The 25,248-nt window shown below is 41.8% G+C and overlaps 1 protein-coding gene across 1 annotated transcript in view; it reads left to right on the top strand.

Annotated features, from left to right (window-relative positions):
- LOC147146520 (venom factor-like) overlaps positions 1–25,202 on the top strand; it is a 30,090-nt gene extending 4,888 nt beyond the window's left edge. The window contains exons 12-45 of the mRNA XM_086032827.1: positions 552–654; positions 739–853; positions 1,712–1,827; positions 1,901–2,041; positions 3,051–3,266; positions 4,433–4,624; positions 6,074–6,229; positions 7,467–7,596; positions 7,676–7,744; positions 9,680–9,949; positions 10,670–10,943; positions 11,865–11,950; positions 13,023–13,162; positions 13,257–13,466; positions 14,957–15,017; positions 15,503–15,586; positions 15,677–15,880; positions 16,445–16,520; positions 16,615–16,777; positions 16,863–16,970; positions 17,466–17,622; positions 18,886–19,046; positions 19,216–19,371; positions 20,397–20,456; positions 20,520–20,610; positions 20,819–20,870; positions 20,968–21,055; positions 21,201–21,290; positions 21,380–21,485; positions 22,519–22,608; positions 22,685–22,768; positions 22,959–23,039; positions 23,119–23,266; positions 24,566–25,202. Coding sequence (XP_085888953.1) covers positions 552–654; positions 739–853; positions 1,712–1,827; positions 1,901–2,041; positions 3,051–3,266; positions 4,433–4,624; positions 6,074–6,229; positions 7,467–7,596; positions 7,676–7,744; positions 9,680–9,949; positions 10,670–10,943; positions 11,865–11,950; positions 13,023–13,162; positions 13,257–13,466; positions 14,957–15,017; positions 15,503–15,586; positions 15,677–15,880; positions 16,445–16,520; positions 16,615–16,777; positions 16,863–16,970; positions 17,466–17,622; positions 18,886–19,046; positions 19,216–19,371; positions 20,397–20,456; positions 20,520–20,610; positions 20,819–20,870; positions 20,968–21,055; positions 21,201–21,290; positions 21,380–21,485; positions 22,519–22,608; positions 22,685–22,768; positions 22,959–23,039; positions 23,119–23,266; positions 24,566–24,707 — 4,420 coding nt within the window. The 3' untranslated portion in view covers positions 24,708–25,202. The remainder of the gene's footprint in view (positions 1–551; positions 655–738; positions 854–1,711; positions 1,828–1,900; positions 2,042–3,050; positions 3,267–4,432; positions 4,625–6,073; positions 6,230–7,466; positions 7,597–7,675; positions 7,745–9,679; positions 9,950–10,669; positions 10,944–11,864; positions 11,951–13,022; positions 13,163–13,256; positions 13,467–14,956; positions 15,018–15,502; positions 15,587–15,676; positions 15,881–16,444; positions 16,521–16,614; positions 16,778–16,862; positions 16,971–17,465; positions 17,623–18,885; positions 19,047–19,215; positions 19,372–20,396; positions 20,457–20,519; positions 20,611–20,818; positions 20,871–20,967; positions 21,056–21,200; positions 21,291–21,379; positions 21,486–22,518; positions 22,609–22,684; positions 22,769–22,958; positions 23,040–23,118; positions 23,267–24,565) is intronic.
- Positions 25,203–25,248: the final 46 nt, after the last annotated feature.

Raw genomic sequence — 25,248 nt, 5'->3', positions numbered from 1 at the left:
TGCTATGTCGTGGATTTTTAAATTGATTGTCTTTTGTGGGTTTTTACAAGATAGACCTTTGCACCGTGACATCACGCATACTTCTGGGTGGCAAGCAAGGGAGCGATCTCCAATGCTATCACCAGTAGACAAAACCCTCTTTCATTTGACCGATTCAGAAAACAGACTTGAGTAATGAATTTAGCCTTCTTCTCTACTTCTGTACTTCTGTGTGAAATTTCAGTCTGTTTTCTGAGTTAGTTTATTTAACAGCGAGATGGAATACTGGACGTAATTTACATCTCACCCTTCGACAAACCCCGATGGAGGTTTGCTTCTCAGTCCGTCCTATTAATATGGCTACTACTACGTCGTCTTCGCTCGCACCCTGCCATTTAGAAATACCCTGGTGCCTGTTATTTAAAAACAATCTAAGGAAGTCTATATAAAATGGTTTTTTTTTAATACGGTCTCTCCATAATGTGGGTTTTCACCGACTGCGGTTGAGTCTGTAATATATACCCCTAAAAGAAATGGGTATGTCTCTGAAAAGATGACGGTTTTGGTTTCAGATACCTGTATGGCGAGCCGGTTCAGGGGACAGCCTACGTGTCGTTTGGGGTAAACATCAACAACGAGATGAGAAGGTTGCCTGCAGTGAAGCAGGTGTCAAATGTGAGTTACTCAAGTAGGAAAGTCCATCCAGAGGGGGCATAAGACAACTTTTCAGGTTTTTATTTTGGATTGCGATGATTATAGCTGGAGGGTGGAGTTGTCAAGCTGAGTATGGATGAGCTGAAGGCAGCATACCCCAACGTCAGGACTTTGGTGGGGAACTCGATCTATGTTAAAGCTTCTGTCCTCACCAAGACAGGTAAGGACATCAATATACCAACGGTTTCAGAAAGTAGTCTTGAAATCAAGACCATATAAATCAAGATCAAATCAAAGACAAGATTTTGGGATTCAAGACCCAAGTCTCAAGGCCAAGACATTAAAGAGTTGATATCGAGTGAAAGCCATGAATTTGAAGAGTTTATGTCGGGTCAAGATAAAGATTTGTAGAATTTAAGACCAGATCATAACCGAGACTTTGATGTGTTGAGGCCAATTTATGAAGGAGAGTGAGGAGTTTAAACCAAGTCAAAACCCAGATTTTGAGGCGTTAAGACCAGGTCAAGACCACAAATTTGAGGCATTCGCACTGAGGTCGAGACCAAGACTTTAAGGAGTTGAGACCAGATCAAGACTAAGCCTTTTGATGAATTGAGACCAGGTCAAGATCAAGATTTTGAGGAAGGAGTTGAGATCAAGTCAAGACCAGAACTTTCAATGGTTAACATTAGGTCAAATCACCACTTTTAGGAGTTGAGATCAGCTGAGGACAGAGACTTTGAAAAGTAGAGAATAGGTCAAGGCAAAGACTCTCAGAAGTTGAGACCAAGGTTCAGACCACAACTTAGAGATGAGACCAAGTTACGATCAAGATTCTGAGAAGTTGGGACTAGGCCAAGACCACGATTTTGTGGCAGTCGTTGAAAGCAAATCAAGACCACAAGTGAGAATCGGTGAAGTCCAAGATATATAGCGAGTTGGGACCAGGTCAAGACCAATACTTTGAGGAGTGCAGACCAAATCAAGACCAAGACTTTGATTGGAGACCAAGTCAAGAGGTTTTTGGGGTCTTATCAAGTCATTTCAATTCATTAACTTTATTTTTCTGCATGTGAAGGCGGTGACCTGGTGGAAGCTGAGAAGTCGGGAATCAAGATCGTGGACTCTCCCTACGTTCTGTCCTTTATAAACACAGTCAAATACTTTAAACCAGGACTACCCTTTGACTTTACTGTAAGTTTGTCATCATGTTCATCGGTTGAGTACCTTCAGATTCACAAGGAAATATGCTCCCACGTGTCTTCAGATCCAAGTGAGCCACCACGATGGTTCCCCGGCCCGTAACGTCCCGGTGAAGGTGAACCTCCTGCAGGATCCCGTGATGGTCAGCTTGGGCACAGCCAGGGTCACGGCCAACATGCCCAAAATTCTCATGCACGCCATCGTTGTAAGAAAAACGCAAACACCAGGACTTTGGGGAGTTGAGAGCAGACCAATACTAAGTCGATAACAAGACGAATTAGCTGAGGCCAAGAGCAAGTCATGACCAAGACTTGAACGAGTTTAGACCAAGCAAGACCAAGAGGTTGAGGACTTGACATGAGGTCAAAACCAAGACTTTGAGAAGTTGAGACCAAGACCAAATCATGACTACGACTTTGATGAAGTTAACACCCAGACCTAGTCAAGACCGACATTTTCAGTAAGTTGAAACTAAGTCAAGACCAAGTCTTTGAGGAGTTGAGACCAAGTCAAAAGAAACACTTTGAGGAATTTGAGACCAACACTTTGAGGTGTTGAGATTAACGCTATCATCTCACACCTCCTCACATTTACAGACAAGTTTAGAGTTTTTAGTCACAGCCTAGTCTTCGACTGAGATTTTACAAAGACTGAACATTGCAGGGTCACTATTTACAAGACTAAAACTACATTCTTTCGGGGGTTTTTTTTTCCCCACAATGCATTTTTTTCCCCATCGTGCTCTTGGTAGAGTTTCATGTTTCCGGTTTTGTTAAAGGTCATCTATTGGTTGTTGGCCGTATCACGTCGCCACAAAGACTGAAAGACTTGTGATAATATCAAACTCATTTGATATTGTCATAAGGCCGAGACTAGGAAAAGACTGATTTTTGATTACCACTTTACACAAAACCATCAAGATCACGGGAGTGCGCTGTGACTCCAGTAATAATCTAAAACTTCCTTCGGACTTTCGTTTCTTTGTCTAAGACTGTGAAAATCATTAGGTGTAAGTCCAGCCTAAGTCAGGGCCAATACTGTGAGGAAGTTGAGATCAGGTCAAGACTCTCAGGAGTTGAGGCCAAGACCAGGACTTAGATGAGTCAAAAGCAAGACTTTGAGAAAGTTGAGACCAGGCTAAGACTTGGACTAGTTAAGACCAAGATTTGGAGGAAGTTGAAAAGTTTGAAAAGTTGTTGTGTTTGTGCCTTCAGGCCGAGACTCAAGACACCAGCCTCAGACCAGAACAGCAGGCCAAAAACAATATGTTCCTGTTCCCGTACCTGACTTTCTCTACACAAAGTCCCAACTACCTGTACATCTCCAGCAGTACCAACACGGCATCTCCGGGAGACACACTGTCTTTCAAACTCACCATAGACACCGCCGACCAGAACATCAGACAACACATCAAACACGTCACCTACCTGGTCAGAATCGCTCCAAATCAAATCAAAACATTCTCTGAATGATGTCACTTCATTTGTTTACGATTACCGCTTTTTTTTTCTTTTTTTCTTTGTAATATTGTAACTTTATTTCCGTAATATTATGATTTTAGTCTTATAGTATGAAACCTTTGTTTTTTGCAACTTTATTTCTGTAATATCACTCGACAATAAGTTTGGATTTTTCTTATGTTATCGAAGCTTTGTTTTCATGTAATATTTGAAGTCTTTTAGCTTAATATTGCAAATTTGTTTTCATCGTATTACAATAGTATTTGAACTTTTTTTTTCATGATCTTTTGTTTAAGTTACAACATTTTTGCTTGAAAGACTTTAACTTTATTGCAAAATGATGAGTTTCATCCAAATATGATAACTATATCCTTGAAGTAGTACGGCTTTTTTTTTTTTGTTAAACAACTCTATTTTTGCGTAGTTGCAACTTTATTTCCGTAATCTCACAGTTTTATTCAAGTAATAGGACTTTTTCCTTGTATTATTGCTACTATTTTTACGTAATATTATGACTTTTTTCTATGCCTTTTATTTTGGTATTACATTAAAAAATATATCTTATATTTAGACTTTGTTCTATTTGATATTAAGACTTTTTTTCCTCCTAACATTCCAGTCACATTCTTGGCATATTCTGACTTTTCTCAATGACTTTTTTTTTTCTTATAATACTGCAAGTATATTCATGAAATATTAGAAGTATTTTTTCTGTATGACTTTTGTTTTTTTCCTCTTAATATTGCAACTTTATATTCGTAATATTAACAAATATAGTCACGTAATAATCTGTCTTTTTCCTCACCGTTTTCCAGCTGTATATTTGAAATCCGACTTTTTCCTCCGTAATATTGACCCCCCCCCCACCCCCCAATGCATCGCTGCAACTTTATTTTCGTAATTTTACAATTTTATTCATGTAATAATTTCAACTTTTTTCTCCTATATACTTGAAACAGTCCGGCTTTCGTCACTGGCTTTTTTTCTGGCAATATTACAATTTTTTTTTGTCCTCGTAATATTACGACTTAAGTCTGGGTTTCATGGCCACTTTATTGAAGTCAAGGTTTTTCTTGCCTTTTGTCCTCGCCACCTGATTTTCTTTTCTCCCCCCCCCCCCCTTGCTGTGCGGCCAGGTGATGAACAAAGGCCAGCTGGTAGAAGCTCGGCGACTGGACGTGAGCGGTCAGCTGGTGACCAGCGTGGGACTGACGGTGACTAGCGACTTGATGCCCTCCTTCCGTTTGGTGGCCTTCTACAACCTCCCCTCACAGGAGGTGGTGGTCGATTCCATCTGGGTGGATGTGACCTCTTCATGCATTGGAGACGTAAGTAAGCTTTAGTTCACCCTTAGAAACTCGGCATCCAGTCAATTTAGGATATGTTTTTGCTTCATAGCTTCACGTCATTTGCGGCGGGGGTGGGCGGGGCATGGTGGCAGACTGCATTGCCCGTCTGTGGGTTTTCTCCGGGTACTCCAGTTTCCTCCCACATTCCAAAAACATGTAAAGTAGGTTCATTGTTCATTAGACACTCTAAGAAAATGGACCTAAATTTTATTTATTTTATTTTTTTTACGGGGGGTGGGGGGCAACTTATATAGTGCAACTATGTCCTCGAAAAATGTATATGTTTTTTTTAGTCATGATCGTTTTCCTCTGTAATATGATTTTTTTTTTTTTCTCGTAATGGACAACATACCTTTCTTGTAATTGTAGTATTTTCTCTCGGAATGTTCCGACTTTATTTCTGTCATTTCATGAATTTCTTTCTTGTCATATTACTCGTTTCTCCTACCGTTGCACATTTATTTCTGTGATATATGACTTAATATGCTATTATATTATGACTTGTGATAAGTTTTTTCCCCATAATTTTACATATTTATCTTGTAATATTACATTTTCCTTCTAATATTTGTTCTTTTTGCACACATTGCAACTTTATTTTTACTATTTTATTCTGATAATGTGAAAGCTTGTTCTTGTGTATATATATATATATATACATATATATATATATATATATATATATAAAATGGTATTTATTGCCATAATACAACTTTTTTCCCCATGTAATTTTCTAACTTTATTCTCGTAAAATCACTTTTTTTTTTTCTTGTAATACTAAAACTATGTTGTTGTAATATGGCTACTTTTTCAAATCCGTCTCATAATATTGCAACTCTGTTATCGTATTTCAATTTCATTCGCTCCCCACATTAAATGAAAAGATTTTTTTCTTCCCATAATATTACAACTTGATTCTCACGATATCCCGGCTTTAGTCATGTAATCTTATGACTTTTGTCGTGTACTTCTTGTAATATCCTTCTGTTGATGTTGTCACAATTGTGCGACTACATCATAATAACATATTATATTCTTGTAAAACTGTGACTTTTTTGTTTTTTTCTAGTAACACATCAATTTCAATGTAATAGACTGATTGTTTTCTCATGATAGTTTGACTTCTTATTTGTCCGCACACTATTTTGACTTTATTCTTGTAACATTGGGACCCTTTTTTCATCTCATATCAAAAATGTATTTTTTAATAGTCTTACTTACTACTTTAATGCTCTCATTAACCTTTACTACTGCTGCTTTTCTCTTGACTTTTTCTCAGGAAATTGCAACTTCAGTCTCAACATATCAGAACTATATTTTTTCCTCATAAAATTGCATTTTTTTTTTTTTCTTGTAATATTGTTTGTGTTTTCTGGTATTATCGTGCCTTTTCATGCTGTATCAATGTGCATAATGTGTGTGTGTCAGCTGAGCGTGGACTCGGCCGACGGCAGGCAGCGTGACTACACGCCGGGCAAGAACTTGCACCTCCGAGTCCGAGGCGACCCGGGGGCCAGCGTCAGCCTGCTGGCGGTGGACAACTCCGTCTTTCTGCTCAAGAAGGACAGACTTACCCAGCGCAAGGTCAGACACGCATTTATGGCTTCATGGATTCATGTGCGGGAGCATTATCGACCCTCCAGGTTGTAGTCAGCCCCAAAAGTTGATCCAACCTTTGATCCAAAAGGCATCCTCATTGCTGAAATGGCGGCATTAGATGCTTTTTTTTTTTTTTTTTGGTAATTTTATAAGTAGAAAGTGGTAATATGACAAAAAAGAAAAACTTGGGGGAGAAAAAAAGTCATAAGATGAAAGTCGTAAGATTTGGAGGAAAAAGTCGTAATATCACGAGATATTATGATGGGAGTCATCATTTCATGAGAATAAAATTACTGTAATAAATTGGAAATATTATGACGGAACAAGTAATAATATTACAATGATTAAAGTTAACAATACTAGGTGATGAATAAAAATGCGATGCGTAGGAGTCAAAATTAAGTTGCAAATTATGACAAAAAATTGGGGAATGTCATGAAAATAAAGTCATAATGTCATGAGGAAAAAAAGCTGTAATATTACAAGAAAAGAGATGTACTATGAGAAACAAAAGATGTGGAATTCATTGCAATATTACAAGAAAAAAATATCAGAATTCTAATTCATATTATGAGAGTAAAATTACACCATGGAGAATACTGAAATCTGAAATGAAGTCAACAAAAAAAAGTTGTCATGATGATATGAATGTCAGATTATAAAATGTTCTTTTATAATTCTATGTAAACTAAGTTGTGATATTAAAAAGTTACTGTATTGTATTATTATAATACCCCATAATCTTGCAACTTTTTTTCTTATAGTATTTGTGCTTTTACGCTTGTAAAATGTCCGCTTTTTTCCACGTGTACGATTGCAATTTTATCCGTCAATAAAATTGCAATTTATTTTCTTGTCATATCGTTCAGACTTTTTAGACATTTCACATTTTTTTCCTTCATATTTTCCCTTTTTACTTGTAGCATGACAACTTTTTTTCCCCCCGCGATACCACCACATTATTCCCTTACAATTGTAACTTACTCGAAAAACAATTACAACTTTGTCCGTAGAACTGGACTTTTTCTGGTGAATATTCCAACTTGCCGTAATTTGATCTTTATTTTTTTTCCTCTCTCGCAGTAGTTCATCTTTTTGCTCGTTAATAATACAACTTGTATTCCTCATGAAATGATGATTTGCAGTCGCCCCCATTCAGCCTTTTGCGGATTGATGACCAATCTAAGTTTAGCGTGAGAGTTGTGAGCCGTTTCGCTTCCAGATGTGGGAGACGGTGGAGCAAGGGGATCTGGGCTGCACCCGCGGCGGAGGCTTCAATGCCAAGAAGCTCTTTCAGGACGCCGGCCTGCTCTACGCATCCAGCGCTGGGTTTAGAACCGACACCAGGAAAAGTTAGCGCTAATGATAATCTCAATCGTCATCATCATAACAGTAAAGCAAAAAAACAAAAACGACCTGGCCTCTCTTCAGCCTTGCAGTGTCCAGTCAGCAACAGAAGGAGGCGCTCTGCTGAACTCTTACAGAGGAAAGCTCAGCTTGGTGAGTTTTTTTTTTTACAACTTTGTTCTTGTCACGGGTGGCCTTGGGCATGTGCATTATCTGTGGCCACTAGGGGAGCAGAATTGTTTGGGTGTGAAAAGGTAAGGCATGATGTGAATCATTGACGTCTAGATAAGGGATTGGCGCCCCCCTGTGGAAGAGATACGTAGTCCACTCCAGTGGACCCAACATATTTTTGGGAACAATATGTTCCCAGCAAGCCCACTCGTTGAAACACGGCATTCTGATAAATATTGCGTTTGTGGAATAAGAGTTAATCCACTCGTTTTTTAGCCATCTCCGGGGGCGGCCATTTTGTCACTTCCGTCGACTGAAAATGACATCACAACTGCTCACAACGACCAATCACGGCTGACCTGTCTTCTGAATCTGAGCCGCGATTGGTCATTGTGAGCGGTTGTGATGTCATTTTCAGTCGACAGAAGACAAAATGGCCGCCCCCAGAGATGGCTAAAAACGAGTGGATTAACACTTATTCCACAAACGCAATATTTATCCGAATGCCCTGTTTCAACTAGTGGGCTTGCATAGAAGACAAAGTTCTTCTAAAATGATGACCTTTTTTTCGCTTGTCAAGTCATGACTTATTTCCTCATACAGTCATTTTCAACTTTTTGTTCCCATAATACTGTGACTTTACGTCTGGGGCGGAGCCAGAAGGTGGCTAATGGGTTGGCCTGGAAAAATCAGGATGGGCCTGAATATTTCTCTCACTGAGGACAATCTTCCTTTCCGGCCACATCGTATATTCAAATAAAATGACAAACGTAATAATATGACGTTCAGATCTTCCTTAGACAACCACAATGATGTCATTCTTAATATTCAATCAAATAAAAAACACAACAAACACAAATTCAGAAATAATTCACCCCAAAATGAGAAGTACATAATTTTTTCATGAATCTCACTGGGCGGGCAGTCTGTCAATGTGGGTGGGCCTGTACATAGCCAGGCCCACCCGTGGCTCCGCCCCTGCTTTATGTTCTGACCCTCATAATTTCCAACTTTTTTCTTGTTGCAACGTAATTTTTGTGAAAGTCTAGTTCGTTATATCGTCCCTTTATTCTTGTAACTTAGGGCATTTGATTGTAACATTGTAAAATTGTTCCGTTACTTTCTGACATTTTGTCAAATCTCTGTAACTGTGTTATTGTTATAATTCGTGAGTTTGTGTGTAAATCTTTAACAGTGTTTTCTTTTTTTAATTTACAACTTTTATTGTAATCCTGTAAAACGAAAGTTTCAGTGTTACAATTTTACAATTATTACAATGTACCAGAAAAAAAAAATTCCGACGTTTTATCGCAACACTTTGACTTTAGTTTCGCAAGTGATGACTTTTTTTTACGACTATTTTTCTAATGCTGTTCTAATTTTTTCTAATATTAGATCTTTTTTTTCTTCTACTCATTTATTCTTTTTAATTCTCCAGTATTATACCTGTTGTATGATTTGTTTTCAATAATATTGCAAATGTATTCTGCTAATACTACAACGTCATTCTTATGATTCAAGACTTTTTCTCCTTGAAAAATGAACAAATCATAATACTTCCAACTTTATTACGACGTTCAAATAATTGACCTCTTTTTCTCATAAATCACGATTTTATTCTCTCAAGGCAACTTTTTGAAGTTTGACGTTTTACGCCTTTAATCGTTTTTTCTCTCTCATAATATTACGTTATTGTAATAAACCTATGACTTTATTCTTTGAATATTACATGCTAATTGTGTTCATATTATGACTTTTTTTTTTTTTCTTGTAAACATCAACACTGAATTCTGGTAATATTTCACCTTTACACAATGCAACTTTTTTTTTTCTTCACAGGAGTGTGACTTTTTTTTTTTTTTTGCCCAACATCGCTACCTTAATGTTGCTTATGTGAATATTTTTGTCGCGTCTCAGAGAGTCACTACAAGGAGAAGTTGGCGCACCGCTGTTGCAGCGACGGTCTTCGGGCCGTGCGCATGCCGTACTCGTGCACGCGGCGCTCGCTCTACATCACCGAGGGCTGGGAGTGCATCCGGGCCTTCCGCCACTGCTGCGCCACCTACCGAGATGAAGCGCTGGACACGGAGATGCCCACCACCCCGCCGCCCACCGCCGCGCCGCACACCACCACCACCACCCCGCGACCCGTCCCCACACGGGTCCACCTCGGCAGGGAAATGTTTAGTGAGTCTTAGTCGTACACGCGCGCGTTTTTTTTTTTTTTTTTTTTTTTTTGTGTGTGTGTGTGTCGTCCGTCACGGCGGCTGGCGGGGAGACTTTCTTTCTCCGTTAGCACTTCGGGAGACCTCGCTTGCGAGCGCTCGATAGAAATAAAGTTGATTTGACTTCCTTCTTACGGTCCTTACTGACGTCGGACTTACATCTTACTTCCTAGCTTACATTCATTCAGTTCTTACTGGACTTACTCACATTACTTCCCCGCCTTCCTTCCTTCTTACTTACTTAGTTACTAGCTTACTTACTTGCTCACTTTTAATACTTGCTGTATCTACTACCTGCCTTCCTTCCTTCCTTCCTTCCTTCCTTCCGTTGCTTTCAGTACTGTACGTAAAGATGAAGTCAACCCTATTTTTTTTTTCAGATTAAGTTCTATGCATGCTCACTAGTTGAAACAAGGCATTCTGATTAATATGACATAGGAGTTAAGCGGCAAACTCCCCCCGTTTTTAGCCATCTCAGGGGGCGGCCATTTTATCACTGAAAATGACATCACACACCCTCAGGGCTTTCTCTCTGCCTTTCTTCATCCTCCCGTCCTTCCTTCCTTCCTTTCTGCCGTCCTTCCTGCCTTCCTTCCTTCCTTCCTTCCTACCTACCCTCCTTCCTTGCTTCTTACTTACTTCCAATCTTACTCACCTCTTACTTACGTACTTACTCTTCCAGATTGGGGAGGACGAAGCGCCGACGTCGTCGCCTACTCCAACGTCCACAAGACCATTGACAGTCCCAGGGTTCACTTCAGGGGATCCCCCAGCATGGCAAAGGAGGAAGTGCGGCCAGAACCCGAGGTTCTCTCCGAATACGTAGAATTGGACTACTACGAGGAGGACGAAGAAGACGAGTACCTGGAGGAGAGAGACGTGTATCTGCGCTTTCGCTTCTTTGAATCGTGGCTGTGGACCGAGGTCAAGCTGCCCGATGAGGCCGACAGAGACGGGTGAGGGGAGGCGAAACACACGAGCAAATGTTGACAAAAGAACCCGGGCAAATGAAGGCATGGCTACGAGACAAAAGTATAGGGTCAGGTGAAAGCAAAAAAGCAAGCAAATGTGGCGGACAAAGTGTCAGGATACGTTAAGGCGAAAAATATACGAGCAGCAACTGTAGAAAAAGTAAGGGCACAAAATAAATAAATACATGTAGAAAAAAAGTACCGGGCAAGTGAAGGAAAAAAATAGAAGCAATGGTATACGGAAGTATTAAGACGAATGAAGGGGAAAAACACAACAAGAAACAAGAAAATGTAGAATCTGGATGACTGCAAAGCCAAAGGCCAAATACAAAAAAAAAATGAAGACGAGTGAAGGCAAAAAAAAAAAAAAAAAAAGAACCGAGAACATGTAATCAAAATATCTGGTGAAGGCAAAAATGACAAGGAAATGTACACAGAATTATTGGGACAAGTGAAGGCAAAAATGAGAAGCAAAGTCAACAGACAAAAGAAGGGGGACAAGTGAAGGCAAAAGCAAGAAATGCGTATGTAGACTAAAGTATCAGGACAAGTGAAGGCAGAAATACAAGAAAACGTAGACAAAGGTGCCTTGAAAAAAACGAAGGCAAAAATACAAGCAAATACAGACAAAAGTATGACGACAAAAAATGTCAGGTCAACTCAAGGCAGACGACAAGGGAAAGCGGCATGTGGACAACAAACGTATCCGGACAGGCGAAGGCCAAATCACAAAAGTGGTGCGCGAGCGCGACATCGTAGACTCTCCCCGTGTCGAAGAAAAGAGCTTTTCAAGCGCGCGCCACTCTAGTGCCTGAAGACCTTTGAGATCAAGTACTGCTCTCAAAAGCTCACTTCAAACGTGTCTTAATTGTTTGGAACTTTGTGCTTGTGTTGATTTGGTGTCAGGCGGGCGTCCGCGGAGCTGAGCCAGCCTCTGCCCGACAGCATCACCGAGTGGGGCGTCCTCGCCGTCAGCTCCTCACCAAACACTGGTAAAAACTTTGCCCCTTTTGCTAGCCTGGCATTTGTCGTTAGTTGATGGATTTTTTTTAAAATTTTTTTTTAGAATGGCACTTGCATAATTTCATGCTGTTTATTTGATAAAATCGGCATTCATTTGATAGGAATTTCAACATTAGCGAGTGGTTCTACACAGGCCCGCTAGTCTCAACATAGCATTCTGATTAATATTGCGTTTTCAATTTCAATTATTTTTCGACATGTATAGTGGAAATCAACCCAAACATATTTTTTTTCAGGAATATGTTCCCGGCAGGCCCATTAGTTGAAACACGGCATCATGATGAATATTGTGTTTGTGGAAGAGTTAATCCACCCGGTTTTAGCCATCTCCGGGGGCGGCCATTTTGTCACTTCGGTCGACTGAAAATGACATCGCAACTGGTAACGGCCAATCACGGCTCAGCTTCAGAAAACAGGTCAGCCGTGATTGGTCTTTACCTGAGCCATGAGTTAACTGTGATGTCATTTTCAGTCGACGGAAGTGACAAAATGGCCGCCCCCAGAGATGGCTAAAAATGAGTGGATTTAATGATAATAATAACAACAACAATAAAACATTTTATTTGTCGAGCGCCCTTTCAAAGGTTCTTCCAGGGACGCTCCACAGGTTAGAAACAAAGTGAAAAAAATTCCCAAACAGGAAAAAAAGCGAGTAAACCACATGCATTCAGGAATAAAAGTATGACGAAAACATTTAATAACATATGTGATGGCTAATTGTTTAGCGGCATTTTTATGGTGAAATACTTTTGTTATTTAGGGACAAATTCAATAATTTCTTAGGGCATTTTCAATAATAACATAAAATTAATGACATTTTTAATCGTTTAGTGGAATTTTTATCATGCCATTTTGGAATTATTTCATGGCTTTTTTGTTGGTATAACATTTTAGTTATTTAAAGGCAGTTTAAATTATTTTTATTTGTAATCATTTGGTTCCATCTCAATGACGCAATGACGCGATTGCGTCATGATTTTTATGCAAATGATGTTTTATTGGCACTTTCTGTCGAACATGTAACGGGCTGTCGACCGTCAGGTTTCTGCGTGGCCGAGCCGTACAACGTCAAGGCGTGGAAGCGCTTCTTTGTGGACTTGAAGCTTCCGTACTCGGTGGCCAGGAACGAGCAGGTGGAGATTAAAGCCGTCATCCACAACTACGGCGACGACGACCTGCACGTAAGTCAGTCAAGACTCGCGCGTATGGAAGAAAACGGCTGCCCACTGTGGTGACTGATGTGCCCCCACCCCGCCTCCCCACCCCCCACCCCAGGTCCGTGTGGTCCTGATGAAGACACAAGACATGTGCAGCGTGGCCTTCCGTGACCGCCACACCCAGGAGGTCACGCTGCCGGCAGGGACGTCGAAGGCGGTGCCCTACACCATCATGCCCCTGGCGGTTGGGCGGCTCCCCATCGAGGTCATGGTGGTGGCCCGAGACTTGATGGGCGGAGACCGCGTGCAGAAACTCCTGCGGGTGGTGGTGAGTGGGGCCTCAATTTTTTTTTTTTCCCCAAATGTCCTTATTTTGCCACAATTCCACATTCCACGCAAAGGAAAATTGCATTTCTATGAATGGAGACTTTCTCAAATTTAAAATCTTTCACAATTTATTCAAACCATTCCAATGTCAAAGCGTTGCGCTCATTCAGGACATATACTTATTGGAAAGTATTTTTGATATCAATTTCCCCAAATTTTCAGTATTTCACTTTTTCCATTACATATTTACTAGCGGTGCACCGATTAATCGGAAATCGATTCTTCCCGATTTACGAGTCTTCCCGATTTATCGATTCGATTAATCGAAAAATTTGAGTTGATTAGCTTCATCTAGAAAATAATGTCTTGAAATGTTTTTTCATTCCAGATGCATAGCACCTGTTGAATGTGTAGATCAAATGATGCTTTTGCGCCAAACATTATTGCGTTTGTGGATGGCTGCAGAAGCACACTAGTGCACAGAGACAAGAACGGTAGCAATTTAAAAAAAAAATCTAATCGAAAATCGGGAACTGAAAATAGAATCAAATCGGGGCTTAAGTGAATTGTTACATCCCTAATATTTCCTAAATTAATGGAGCCAATTTACAAAACAACCTCATCTTCCACATTTCCCATCTTATTAAAACGTTCCAAATTCTTCTGCACTATTTTTCAGGCTTCCAAATTACCAACTTCCCGAGAATTCCACGTTTTTCTTTTCGAAATGTAACGAAATTCCTGGAGACATTTTACAAATTATCTTTACTCTCCCACGTTTCTTGGACAATTCAAACCATTGCAAATTGTTCATGTTTAGTTCATTCACGATATCTTGCAAATTATTTTACACATTCCATAATTCCCCATTGCCCCCAGAATTCCACATTTTTCTTTTCAAAATTAACATTTTACAAATGAACCTCATTTCTACATTTCGATTAAAACGTTACAAATTCAAAATGATCAGGACATCTTGTGAACTATAACACATTCCCAATTTCCCGCAGAATTACAAATTTTCCATTTCAAAATTCACCCAAATTCACGGAAGCATTTTACAAATGAACCTTACATTTCATAACCAATTCAAGTCATTTAGGATATCTTGCAAATTGTCTTTCACATTCCAAAATTCCACCTTTTCCAAAAATTCCTCATTTTACGTTGTCAGAATTCTGCAAATCAATGTAGACCTATTTTACCATCTCTCAATCATTCACATCAAGAAGTTCACCTGATAGTTTAAGAATCTCTGTTTTAAATTCTTCTTGTAAAAGCTTTTGACAAATTCAGACATTTGATGATTTAAAAAGAAAAAAAAAAAAAAAAATATATATATATATATATATATATATATATATATATATTTTTTTTTTTTTCAACACACCAACAACTCAATGAATTACACAGCACCTCCGTTCGGTTCATTGCATTCTCTTTCCTTTGTGTTACAATGAGACTCATGGTTGTCGATTTGCACCCAAACAGATGGATGGCGTACAAAAGACCAAAGTTTGGAGCGCCGTGTTAAACCCAGCAGCTGAAGGAGGTGTGGACGTTCGCTTTAGTCTCAATTATTATTATTATTATTATTGTCATTTTAAAAGTCATCCCACAATTCCAGTTTACTTAGCAGCGGCATGAAATTTGGTAGGCATGTCTCACATGAGTGGACCCTCAAATTAAGTTTCAATAAGTCATGCCCAAAAAGATACACAAAGTCTGCCATTTGGCTTCCAAGCTGTTATTTTAGTCCTTTGGGGTATTTTTCATGCCCCCTTGATTTTGGGGGAAATGCATCTCCCAAATCCAGTTTCACTTCGCAACACACAGATGAAAAGTATCTTGGATGACTGAGGTCACTTAAGGGGGTTCCTCAAGGATCCATATCAGGTCCCGAATTATTCATATTATGTATTAATGATATCTGCAATGTTTCTAAACTACTCAAATGTTTTATTTGCTGATTGTACAACTCTACTGCGCAGACAAAACCTACCAGTGAACTTTGCCTTTTGCCTCACTGGTGCGCAGGTAAGCAGAGCGTCCGGGTGGGCAAGGTGCAACTGGAGGGTGTGGTGCCAAACTCAACGCCAGAAACATTCATCAACGTCCGAGGTCAGTCGACAAACGGAATGGACGGTGCCGACGTGGCGGTTCGTGACCCCCCCCCCCTCACCCCCCCTCCCTTTCACTAACCTCCCCCAGGGAACGTGTTGGCCGACAGCATCGACAACTCCATCAGCGACGACTCGCTGGCCTCCCTGATCCGCATGCCGGGCGGCTGCGTGGAGCAGAACCTGGCGACCATCACGCTGCCACTCATCGCCACCATCTACCTGGAGAAGACCAACGACTGGGAGGCCGTGGGGGCGGAGCGCAAAGCCGACGCGTTGAAATACATCAGGAGAGGTCAGCTCGATGGACGGATGGTACACCGGCGGTTAGGGATGTAACGATTAATCGAAAATCGATTTAAAATCGATCTGCTCCGATTAATCGAAAAATCGATTTGAAATTATGATTTTTTTTTTTTTTTTTTTTCCATCGTTTTTTTTTCATTCCAGATGCATGGCACATTTTGAATGTGTAGATCAAATGATGCGCTTTGCGCCAAACATCGCTGCGTATTGCGTTTGTGGATGGCTGCAGAACCACACTAGTGCACAGAGACGAGCATGGTAGCAATTTTTTTTTAAAAATCGAATCGAAAATCGGGGACTGAAAATCGAATCAAATCGGGGCTTAAGTGAATTGTTACATCCCTAATATTTACTAAATTAATGGAGCCAATTTACAAAAGAACCTCATCTTCCACATTTCCTGGCTGATTAAAACATTCCAAATCCTTTGATTCGATTAATCAGGGCTTGAGTGAATCATTACATCCCTACCGGCGGCGGATGAGTAGACCGTCCTCATCTCGAAATCACGAACGCTAACTCCAGGATGTACTTCGTCGTGTGTGGTTTTCAGGCTACGAAAACCAGCTGGTGTACAAGAAGAGTGATGGCTCTTACCCCCCCTACAGGAGGGAGGGCGCGAGCACATGGTACATGACATCCCCGCAGCCATTCGTCATAATTCCTAATCATCCGTCCTTGCGTCCATCCATTATAATAAGCGCATATTTGCCTGGCGCTCAGGATCACGGCGTACGTGGTGAAGGTGTTCTCCATGGCCCACTCGGTCATCGGCGTGGACACGCAGCAAGCGTGCGACCCGCTCGGCTTCCTGGTGCGCGACAAGCTCAAGCTCCCCAGCGGACACTTTGTGGAGGACAACCCCGTCTACAGTACCACCATGACTGTAAGAGGCGCATTTGGGAAATCAAGACGTGTGCAAATCAAGTTTCAGTATGGTGTTTCAAGCCCGCCGTGGGTTGCGCACGCAGGGCGGCATGCGCGGCGACGACCCCGAGATCACGCTGACGGCGTTCGTCCTCATCGCCCTGGCCGAGGCCAAGCAGGCGGGAATACAATGCAGCCAGCAAAATCTGGAGGTGAGTCATGGCCGCCGTTGACGGCGGGACGTTTGTGTGCCGTGAGGACTCACAGGATATGATCCAATTGCACTTCATTGGTGGCAAAAAGATTGATTTGCAACCAATTTATCACCTACACTGTCGATGCCAGTGACGTATAGTGACGGGCAGAAGTATGAAATGTTCTTCCACTAGATGGCAGAAGGTCCAATTAACCCAACAGAGTAATAGCTTTGTGTTCAACGAAGCAGGCCTACGATTTCATGCTGACTAAGTCAACTTGTGAGAAAACGGAGGTCATCATTTTTCAAACGATAGACTTTTCACGGCTTTCTTGTCTTTGGTGGAGTGCAAAAACCGCGGACACGTTGAACCGTTAGACATATTTTGAAGGTCAAATTATTAAGTTCCCCGGTAAAACTTATAGTGCATTTTAAGTTCATCCTGAAAATTGACCGCAATCTCGATTATTTGGCTCAAAGATTGTTCTGAGCTGGCGTGCGCCCCCTACAGGAGACTATCAGTAGCACAACGGCCTTCCTGAGGAAGGCACTGGCCACCTCGGGCCGGAGGCCGTACACGGTGGCCATCGCCTCCTACGCGCTCGCCTTGACGGGAAGCTCAGCCACCGACGACAGCACCAGACAGCTCCTCGCAGCATCCCCCGACGGTACTTTTATTTTTTCATTTATTTATTTATAAGTAGCAGATGTTGCAAGGCTTTTCATGGTGCTAATTCCCATTAGCCCGTATATGGCTTTTCCTATTATATGTTAGCATTAAGCTAGCAGAGATCTAGCTCAGCTGTTCGTATGCCCGGACAAAAAAAAAATAAAAAAGATTTTTAAAAAATGGGTGGGTTGCATCAGGAAGGGCATCAGGCATAAAAAAATGGGACAAGCCAAAAGTCACAACAATTAATTTTGAAATGAATGATCAGTTATGCTTTTTGTGGTGAGGAGGGTAAGCAAGGTTGAAATGACACACTCAAAGGAGGATTAAAAATGAAGGTTTCAAAAAGGGTTTAGGCCCAGTGTTAGGGTTTCAAGTAAGGATTCCAAGACAGGGTTAATGTTTCTAGCCAGGATTAGGGTTGCAAAGTAAGCATTTTGGCCTGCGTCAGGGTTTCAAACTAGGTTTAAGGTTTCAAATTTGGGTTTCAAGGATTCCAAGACAGGGTTAATGTTTCTAGCCAGGATTAGGGTTGCAAAGTAAGGATTTTGGCCTGCGTCAGGGTTTCAAACTAGGTTTAAGGTTTCAAATTTGGGTTTCAAGTCGCAGTTAACGGTGCACGTTGGGGCGTGTAGTCGGTGTTAGGGTTTCAGGTGAGTCTAAATCGGGGCTTTTAATTAGGATTGCGGTTTCAAAAATAGATTTTCAAGCCTGTATTAGGGTTTCAAAGTAGAGTCTCAAGACTGTCATTGGGGTTCAAACTAGAATTAGGGCTTGAAATGAGGGTTTCAAGGCTGGGTTAATGGTTCAAATTAGGATTTCGAGCCAGTGTTGGGGTTTCAAATGAGTATTTCAAATCAGGGTTTGGGTTTCAAACAATGATGGGGTTTTAAATTGGATTTCTGGTCAGAATTAGGGTTTCAAGCCTGCAAGGATTTCAAAGCAGGGTTTCAAATGAGGCTTTTGAATCACAGACAGGTTTTCAAATGAGTGTTTTATAGGTTTTTGGAAAAAAGTTTCAAATGATGGTTAGAGGAGTCATTTCTCAAACCGGGATTAGGGTTTGAAATTAGGGTTTGGAGATCATGTAAGATTTCATGTTAATGTTTCAATTGTGAGTTTGGAGGCAGATTGAGGCCTTCAAAGTGGAATGTCTAGCTAGCTGGTGTTTGAAATTGTAGTTTCAAGCCAAGGTTAGGGTTCCAAACGCTGGCGTGGAGTGGTGACGAAAAGATTTGTCCTAATTTGTCCCCTCCTGCAGGCAGTCACTGGCCAGACGCACACAGTCATCTGTTCTCACTGGAGGCCACCGGTTACGCATTGCTGGCCCTGGTCAAGATGGGTCGCATGCAGGAAGCCGCCAAAGCTTTCCAGTGGATCAACGGCCAGCGCAGGATGGGTGGAGGTTACGGTTCCACTCAGGTATTGCGGACTTTTTAATCATCAGCGACATTAACCATGAGCAATAAATCGTCAATTTCATTTTAAAAAATGCTTACAAAACTTGCATTCTGCTCTTTCTTCTTCGTGCCGTTGTTGTTGTTGTTGTTGTTGTTGTTGTTGTTGGTGTTGTTGGTGGCGGTGGTGCCAGGCCACCATGGTGGTGCTGCAGGCGCTGTCCGAGTACCTGATGAAGTCTCGGGTCGCCGGTGAGCTGTCCCTGGACGTGGACGTCAAGATCACGGGCAGACGAGACATCCGATATCACTTCAACGCCAGGACCGCGTACGCCGCCCACTCGTCCCGGGTGAGAAACACACACTGGGCAGAACTGAACAGGAAGTCGTGTGGTTGTCCAAAACTTCAGAATTTGCCGTCCAACGTTAGCGCCAACATTAGGTTTTGAAGTTAGCTGTAATGTTCCACCAAATGAAAAAAATCCAATAAAAAAAAAAAACACGAAAGCCAACCCCGACCCCGAAGATTCTTTGGTTAGCTTCCAATGTTAGCTCAGATTTCAAAGCTAGCTTTCGAATTGTGCTTTCAATGATAGCTTCCCAAGTTAGCTTTACAAGTGACCTGTAATGTTCCACCAAAGGAGGGCCAGCTTCCATGATTTGATATCAATATATATCATGATATATATTATATATATTTACCTGATCACTGTCAGTAGAAAGTGCAATCCAAAAAAAAACAAAATCATGAAAACAAACCCCGACCCCCGAAGATTCTTCGGTTAGCTTCCAATGCTAGCTCCAGCGTGAGGTTTCGCAGTTAGCTTCCAACGTTACCTCAGATTTCAAAGTTAGCTTTCAAATTGTGCTTTCAATGTTAGCTTCCGAAGTTAGCTTTACAAGTGACCTGTAATGTTCCACCAAAGGAGGACCAGCTTCCAACGCTAGCTTTCACAGGTGGCATCCATTATTGCTTCCTATGTTACCTTTTAGTTACATTCCGAAGTTGGCATCCAACGCTACCTGTAACGTTAACGCCAATGTTGGCTTGTAAGGTTAGCTTCCAAATAGGGCTGGGCAATCATTTAATATCAATATATCGCGATAGACACCTGATCAGTGTCAGTAGAAAGTGCAATCCAAAAATGAATCATGAAAACAAACCCCCGACCTCGAAGATTCTTCGGTTAGCAGCTAGCTTCCAACGTTACCTCAGATTTGAAAGTTAGCTTTCGACAAGTGCTTTCAATGTTAGCTTCTGAAGTTAGCTCTTCCTTTAACGTTAGAGCCACAGAGTACCAGCGGTAGCTTCAATCTTAGCTCCCAGTGTTACGTAACCACCACGCTTTCTCTGCTTCGGTCGTCTTCTGCGCAGCTTCCGGCTAATCTGGACCTGACTGTGGAGGCCACAGGCAGCGGGCAGGGGATATTGGAGGTAAGACAGGCACCAAGATGAGTGGCGCCGAAGCATCAATTAACTTGTGTGTCGTTACTCCAGGTGGTGACATATTACAACCAGCTGCATGAGGTGGACGAAAAGACACCCTGCCGAAACTTTGAGCTCAGTGTTGACATTGGCGAGTCCAGCGGTGAGTGGTCTGGCTAAAACACGTTCCCAAAGGCTTGGTTTGTTTTTGTCATATTGCCATAACCAAAAAGTAACCAGGATCAGAAATGCGGGCTGTGCTCAGTCATTTAAGTATGTCCAAACACATGTTGCTGGGCAGAATTTGTGCTCAGCCCAAAACAACATTATTACTATTTTCCTTTTTTTTTTTTTTTTTTTAACCGCTACAGAAAAGCCCACCGCAGACGCGGAGAAGTCCTACCTGATGACCATCAAAGTCAGGTGAGAGCCCCGTCGGAAGGCGCCTTCAAATTCCTTCAAATGAACTGCTGCTTCAGTAAAACGCCACGACATGATCAAATGTATTTGCGGCTCACAGGGCGTTAGGACCCAGCGACGTGAGGATGGTGGTGCTGGACATCAGCCTACCCACGGGCTTTACCCCCGAAACCTCCGACCTGGAGTTGGTACATATATTTATTTGTATATATTGTATTTTCTTGAACACTCCGGGCTCTATACTGGCCATTTTGTGTCCCCGAGGGTTAAGACAAATATTCTTATTGGCGTTGATAATAGTCACGGCTAAATTGTGTGTGTGTGTGTGTTCAGCTGTCCAATTCGGTGGACCGCTACATCAACAACTTCAAGATGGTGGACAACCTCAGCGACAGGGGCTCCTTCATCATCCACTTGTTCAAGGTAGTCGGCGGAACCGGAACCGCGCAGGGTCCTGCCGAGTCACTTGAGCTCTCGGCTCAGCCGCCGTGCTCTTCTTCTTCTCGGCCCAGGTGTCCCACAAGGAACCTGAAATCCTGATCTTCAGACTCCAGCAGAACTTCAAAGTTGGCCTCCTGCAGCCCTCCTCGGTCACCGTGTATGACTACTACAACCCCGGTACGGCTCATATACTGGATGTATTCTTATGCTGTTGATATTCTCACGTATTAGGTCCGCACCCTCTGATGTTGCGGTTCTCAAACTGCAGTTTTGATTGTTCGTGATGACAAATTCTTACTCCTTAGTATAGAAATGTATATTACAAGAACAAATTCCGCTTTTTTTGGGGGGGGGGGTGCGAACAAAAGGTGTGTTTTTCCAAATTATAATCCCTTTATTTGGAAAATAAAAACACCTTTTCCAGAATAAAAGGAGAGCATAAAGTTGCATTAAAATAATACAAATAATAATAATTCACCTGTTGAAACATGGCTTGCTTCCCTCGTTACATTTTTGCTTGTTCTCGCTTTGTCCCAACTAAATCGTTGTCCTTTTTGTAATAAATTGTCACCTTTATTCATTTCTCATAATCCACTTTTTTTTTTTCCTCGAAAAACTATGAATTTGTGATTGTAAGATATTTTATTAATTTTTTTTTTCTCAAAATTAGGCATTTTATTCATTCCGATGGAATTTCAGGATGCACGCCGGTGTAAGGATTATAAGGACGGTTCTTGGAACCCCAAAAGTTTGAGAGTCCCCTGCTTTAATGAACTCCAAACAAAATAATCTGCCTTTAAAATAAAAATGGTGGTTTTTTTTTTGGTTTTTTTATTATTTGAAGGTATTACCCGTAAGAGATTTGTTTTGTGTTTTGCGTCACTGCTTGTGCCCTACGGAAGGGATTCTAAGATGTGAAGCAGGAACATCTAAACCTGCTAAAGTATAGCATAAATGTATAAAGTTGTTTCCGTTACATGTATTTATGATAAAATGACATGTCATTGTTGCTAAAACTGTCATCTGATGCTAAAATACTTTAAAAAAAAAAAAAAAAAAAAAAAATGCGGCACGAGAATCTCTTTAGCATGTCAATGGTAATTTCCATTTGATGTTAGCATAATGCTAATTTTGGGCTTTTTTTTTTTTGTTTGTTTGTTTTTTTGTGATAATAATAGTAGTAATACTAATATATTTTTTGGGTCGTTAGACAACCGCTGCAGTAAGACCTACACGCCCCCTCAGGACCAGGGGGATCTGACGCACATCTGCAAAGAAAACATCTGCCGCTGCGCGCAGGGTAAACCAAAGAACCGAGCAAACCAACATAAATGGACACGCTAAGCCGGACCTTTCTGTTTGACTCACCTCCACAGGCGACTGCTGCGTCACCAAAGCAGACAGCGAGAGCTTCGGCGCCAAGGAGAGAGAGGCCTTTGCCTGCAAGTCTCTGCACCACGGTACCAACCCTAACCTCGTTAATCTTCCATCCTTTCCCCAAATCCCGCCCTAACCAAGTTCTGGGCCATGTCCGGGCCCGCGGGCCACATCTCAAAATCTATGTGTCTCTTGCGAAGTTGTCATCAAGTCAAAATGACCCACCTTACGAGCTGCTTTCCCTCTTCTTTTTTGCTGTTGTTTTGTTTTCAGTTTTCCAGGTAAAAGTTGTGAGCATCCAACAGAGTTACTACGACAAGTACGAGATGGAGATCACACGAGTCATCAAACTGGGTGAGTGCTTCCTTTGTGGTTTTCGGGCGGGGGCGTTTGGGAAGAGCCGCGCTCAGCAGGTGTGAAACGGTCCGAACAGGCGTGGAGGCAGGTGTGAAAGCCGGTCAGACCAGGGTGTTCGTGTCCCACGGGGGTTGCAGAGAGGGACTGGACTTGAAGGCGGGCTCCCAATACCTCCTCATCGGACCCAAGGAGGACCAGTGGGATGTGGACACGGACAACAACAGGTAAATTGCAGTCGCTCAAGTTCATGCCGACTCATTTCGACAACTGTCATGTTTGTGTTCCGCACGCAAGTCACTGTCACGGTTTCGTACTTGAATTCAACACCGTAGTTCATTCCGACACACATTCCCCAAACTACGGGTAACATAAACACACGTAAGGTCAAGTTAAAAGTTCAGCGTGGCATGCCACCATGCGTTGTGGGGACCAAAGAGCAGCTGGAAAAAAAAAAGCACACAAAACAACAGTCATTTCTTTTCTTTACAAGAACCGTCGACGGTTCGTTGGAAGTGCGTTAAGTTGGTCTAAATGATTGCTACTGATGTTCATTTGTTGAAACTGCATTCCGTACAATAGTGGACTCACAATGACCTGGCACTTGTTTGTACCCCTAAATGTCAACAAAAAGGTCCCTTTGCCAATTTGGACCATTTACGTACCTTTTATAACTGTAAACAATACTTATTTGTACCTCGGGGTACTATTGTGAACCCTGTAGGCTACATCACAAAAGGTTGTACCTTGGAGTACAAAAATAGACCACTACTGTGCCCTTTTTCTCAAACAGTGTACTCACTGATTTTTTTTTTTTTTGGGGGGGGGGGGCGCCTGTCTTCCGTTAATTTGCTGAAAAACGCACCAAATTTTTGCAGCGCTTTAGCCAAACCATTTCTTTAGTGCCAACTGGGAGACATGTGGTCCTAATTGTGCAATTTAGAGTGAGTTGAAGAACGTCATTTCGACAAAAGTATTGCTTTGCCGCCATTGTGTGGCAAATTAAAAACAGTTTTTGGGGTGTCGATTAGTTGTAGTTATTCCAGGCTTATAATATATAATTCACACTAAAAACGGTTTTACTTTGGATTCCTGTACTTATGCATATATCGGCGTCTGTAATCAAACCTTTTTTTTTTTTTTTTCATACTTTGACTTTTCCCCCCCCTCCCATTTATCTTTCCTCGACTGAAAGGGGGAGTCAACCCCCCCCCCCCCCCCAAATTATTTGCAATAATATGGTGAGCCATGATTGGTCGTTACCTGAGCCCTGAGCAGTTGCGACATTTTCAGTCGACAACATGTGACAAAATGGCCACCCCCCCTGAGATGGCTAAAACAGGTGGATTTTGCTGCTTAACTCATACTCCACACACGCAATATTCATCAGAATGCCGCGTGTAGACTAGTGAAGGCGCTTAGGACATATTCTTGAAAAGAACATTTTTGGGTTAAAGCCCCCATTTAAGTAAACACTGTCGTGTGAGCGCTTGAGCCGTTTGTGACGGCTGTTTGTGTGTCGCCAGGTTCGTGTACACGTTGGGGGCGGGCACGTGGGTGGAGCGCTGGCCGTCGCCCGACGACTGCGCCGGCCAAAACCTGCGGGACAAATGCGCCAACCTGGCCGCCGCCGCCACAGAGCTATCGCTCAATGCCTGCCGCCTGTGAGACACTTTCTTTTCTCGAAGAATGACGCCAAACGGGACTCTATAAAATTTCCTGTTTAGTGGGTGTGAGTGTGTGTGGGTGTGTGTGTGTGTGTGTGTGTGTGTGTTCAAAACAGGAAGTGGGAAATGATTTATGCACATCCTTGACAATAAAAGCCTCCAATAATCGTGACATGGTCATCAAGAAACATCATAATATATATGCCCATATACAGTGGATATGAAAAGTCTACACACCCCTACTTGCTTACAAACTGGAGAGGCGGCTGTGGTCTTACTTTAGCTAGTCATATTAAAACGCATGTTAAATTGGAGTCAGCATTTCAAGTGCCTTTGTTTAACCTCAGGTAAAGTAGTTTACCACCAACGTGTGAATAATGTACCCATTGTCAGTGCTTTGAGTGTCTGGTTGTCCAGAAAAGCGCTATGTGTCTCTGATGCATTATTATTATTATTATTATTAAAGTGCAGACGTTCCCATCTGCTTATGCTGCCATTTCTTGTCATTTCATTTTCATTTTTGAAATAATGGAAATGGTATG

The sequence above is a fragment of the Filicampus tigris genome, chromosome 6 (genome assembly GCF_054856515.1).
Source record: "Filicampus tigris isolate MCC_2025a chromosome 6, RoL_Ftig_1.0, whole genome shotgun sequence".
NCBI classification, from domain to species: Eukaryota; Metazoa; Chordata; class Actinopteri; order Syngnathiformes; family Syngnathidae; genus Filicampus; species Filicampus tigris.
This window is presented reverse-complemented; position numbering and strand designations above follow the sequence as displayed.